Source organism: Laccaria bicolor, genomic scaffold (genome assembly GCF_000143565.1).
Source record: "Laccaria bicolor S238N-H82 LACBIscaffold_11 genomic scaffold, whole genome shotgun sequence".
NCBI classification, from domain to species: Eukaryota; Fungi; Basidiomycota; class Agaricomycetes; order Agaricales; family Hydnangiaceae; genus Laccaria; species Laccaria bicolor.
In genome coordinates, this window is record NW_001889882.1 from 501,732 (window position 1) to 505,383 (window position 3,652).

The 3,652-nt window shown below is 40.7% G+C and overlaps 2 protein-coding genes across 2 annotated transcripts in view; one reads left to right on the forward strand and one right to left on the reverse strand.

Annotated features, from left to right (window-relative positions):
* LACBIDRAFT_326834 (uncharacterized protein) overlaps nt 1-142 on the forward strand; it is a gene marked incomplete at both ends in the record, with an annotated part of 1,433 nt that extends 1,291 nt beyond the window's left edge. The window contains one exon of the mRNA XM_001880599.1: nt 105-142. Within this exon, the coding sequence (XP_001880634.1) occupies nt 105-142 (38 nt within the window). The remainder of the gene's footprint in view (nt 1-104) is intronic.
* A 131-nt stretch (nt 143-273) lies between these two features.
* On the reverse strand, nt 274-1,055 carry LACBIDRAFT_326835 (uncharacterized protein; the record flags this gene model as incomplete). The annotated part of the gene is made up of 4 exons (XM_001880837.1): nt 274-689; nt 762-864; nt 899-999; nt 1,049-1,055. 4 exons carry the CDS (start codon nt 1,053-1,055, stop codon nt 274-276), a joined length of 627 nt encoding a protein of 208 aa, XP_001880872.1.
* Between the last annotated feature and the right edge of the window lie 2,597 nt (nt 1,056-3,652).

The window sequence follows — 3,652 nt, forward strand, 5'->3', positions numbered from 1 at the left end:
TGTAGCCCCTTAAATACCCTTTAAAACGCACCCAAGAACGTACGATTTGGTAAAAAAACGAGAGAGATATGAATTAAAATGTAAATTACTTTTGGGAATAATAGATGTACCAGACTTATTTTATAGAAGCACCAATACCTAACGGGATTTAACGTTCTTGGGCTCGTTTTGAAGCTATTAGAGATGTTAATAAATTTACCGATTCATAATTTTAAAATATTGGCCTAAAGACCGGTCATAAACCGGTTAAAACTGATGCAGACCGAAACTGGTCTATAGACCGCAAAAAACCGCGGTCTGTGGTCTTTTTGCGGTCCGGTCTGGTCTTTTGACTTCTGGGGAAAAGGCAGACCGGTTACGGTTACGGTTAACGCCCCTGGGCATCAAAAAACCGGACCGAACTGGACTTTCAAACACTACGCTGGAGGGGTCACCAGGGCAGATGGCCAAGTGTAGGACATCGAGGAAAGTGGTGTCGTTGGGAGGAATATAAGCCTTTGCGATAACAAAAGCAATGGTGTTGTCAGGATGAACGACGTCGTTGATTGGGCTGTAGATGCGAAGGTCCGCAGGAAGTATGTTGCCTGTAGAGGTCTGGATGGTGGTGGAATAGTAACAATACCAAGTTCTGGACTTAGCACCAGGCTTTGTGATCGCAAGGCGTCTGCCCGAAGCGAGCGCGAAAAAACCTATGATAAGAAGGGAAGACATGGGCGATGAATAGATGGGGAAAGCGAATAGATAGAAACTCACATGCGCACCATATAAAGTTCGAGGAAGAGAACAACAGAGGGAAGTAAGACAGTTTAGGAAAGGTAGCCACCAAACAATAGATTTAGATTCGGAACATAGAAACAGAGGAAACTTGATATAAACGAGCTACTCAGAGAGCACGAACGAAAGGAACCAAGAGAGAGCCAAGCCTGCGCTCGGCAGCTTTGGCTTCCGGACCCAGAAATGGAGGGGAGGCAAACATGTACAGACGAAAGCCGGGGATTACTTTAAAATAAGAGTAATAACTAGTCTTCGGAGAGAACAGCATTCTTACACAGCATTTTGACCCACAGCTGAGCTCGAGCCTGAGGCTGACCTCTATAAATACATCGAGGTCTGTTTCTTGTGTCTGCTGCACCATAGATGCTAATTTGGACCTTGGACAAGCTGCACGCGTCGACAACGCGTCGCACCGTCATTTCACTCAAAGATTATTCTAAGTTGAAGCTTTCAGACCAAATGCGGTCAAAATTAGAACTCAGCCCATTAGCCGAGACCCAGGAACCGTTTTGATGGCTTTCGATCACAACGAACGAACAAACGAACTACGGCTCTGGAGCCATGAACAGTCAATGGTTTTTCAAAAATGTGCATCTAAGAAGTAGGGTACTTTACCCTGACTACATATGTAAAATTGTAGATCAAGAGCAAGAGTTGTTCAATTTTGACAGATTTATTTACAATTTTAGATAGATTTATTGTAATACAGTCCAGATCTTCAAATAAATACAACTCTTTTGCACATGAAGGTCAAGGCAATGCCAGGAAATATTAATAACATACCAGTAGCTCATGTATCAGCATTTGATAGCAGCACAACAATTTTTTTAACCTATTGATTCTTTTTTTGTTGCCTGCTGCATGGCAACATGCCATTAGGAAGGAGAATTGTATGTAAAGTGCTTCCACATACCCTGAAATATTTTATTAGCATTGACTCATACTTTGATGAGCAATTGCATTGAGTAGAACTGACTTTATATGCTCAGAACAGCACAATTTTTCTTCCCAATGGTTCAAAATTGCATTCTGGGTTCCCATTGGAGTATCCTACAATTTATCACAAGTAAAGTGAGCTATTCAAATATTTTTCTGGCCTGTAGGGAGGTGAACTGCTCGGGGCGTTAATCCCAATTGGGTGTTAAAATTTCCCAGGTTCCAGAACAGGTGTTAACTATGTTACTGTGATTTCAAACATTTCAAATTTTACTGACCACATAAGTAGAGGTAAACATAGAATACAGCTATTTTTTTTCAGCCTGCGGCACAAATTATGGATTTGTGGAAGATTGTGTGTGTTAGGGGCTGCCTGCCTATTCAGGTGTTAATTTTGATGGCAATCCCAATTGGGTGTTAATTTTTGATTGTTCCCAAACGGGTGTTAAATAACGCCTGATTAGGCATTATTTTGTTCCAGACATGGCACCTGAGCCCGAACTACTATGTTTGTTCAGGTGTTTGAAACTTTTTCACTGCTGTGCGATTTCTGCCTCACCACTTCATCGAATTCTTTAAATTTTTACAAGCCAATAATCTTTTTTCTCTTCTATATGAATATCTACTTTTTTAAAATATAAATGTGTTGTGTTCGCTGTCGGAGGCATTCCAGTGCTCAGGGTTCAGATATATCAGGAGATTGAAGCTCGTGTCACACTAGGTAACAATGAATTTGGCTGATGGATGATGTGCCAATGTCATGCAAATGTCATGTTTTTTGAGACAGCAAAATTTGGTCTGTTGCCCTTCCTGAAACAACAACTTCACCTCACTATCTAAATTTTTTTATTTGAACTTAAGTATGCCATTCAAATGCATTTGGAAAGTTTTAGAATAAACAGTCAAGCCGATCTGGAGGGATCTGAGAGAACATCCCATTACTTTTGTTTGTCTGGTGTAATGAAAACCACAAATCCATGTCCCCAGACCACAAATCTTTGGCTCTCGTTCTAAAATTTTGAGACAATAACTTTAATACATAAATACACCTTCTGTCAAAATTCTGAGGCCCCAAGGCAAGTGGAAGGTAAGATAATCCACAGTTTCAAACACCTGATGGGTTTCAAACACCTGAACAAACATAGTAAGTACAGTGCTTTGCATGTGAGATTGCACTCAAAATCTCACGAAAACTTGTTTGCATTTGTAGGTTGTGGTTGATGTCATGCGTTCTACACCCAAAATCAACCCAAAATGGTTACTTCAGGTCACGAAATACAAATGCAAACAAGTTTTCGTGGGATTTGCAGTGCAATCTCACATGCAAAACACTGTAAGAATAGGACCCCTGAAATTCATGTCAAATCCCTGATCCGTATCCAGAGGAAAATTTGGAAAAAATCCAGGCAGGCCTCAGGCCTGTCTGGAGGAAAATTGAAGAAATTTTGAAAAATCCATGAGTAGAATGTCCAGATAAAAATCCCCTAAGCTATGGGGGGCCTGTGATACGCTTTGCACGGGGATGAACGTGAAAGTGCGAAACACGCAAACAAGGATCAAGCGCGTCGGGGGAAAACCCTAAACACCTAACACTCACTCACACACACACACACACACTATCACAATCTCGGTGCAAGAGTTCGAGGGCCTTTGGTATTAAGAAATACCACTTTTGTCTTCTTAGGTTCAAGTCTCAAGAGTTTTCGTTCAAAATTGGGTTTTTATTATAAGGTGTGGTTTAGAATAGTTCAATAGAACAAAGTATATCTTTCTGGGAACTTGGTCTCTTAAATGCAAAGTTCTTTGATCACAGTTTCTTTTATTAACACAAAACACGACTTTAATTGACTTTTATGACTCCCGTGAGTTTTTATTATGTCACTACGCTCCAAAACCAAGGGTACGAGTACGCTGTCTCGTCTAAAATGATACTGTGTCCTTA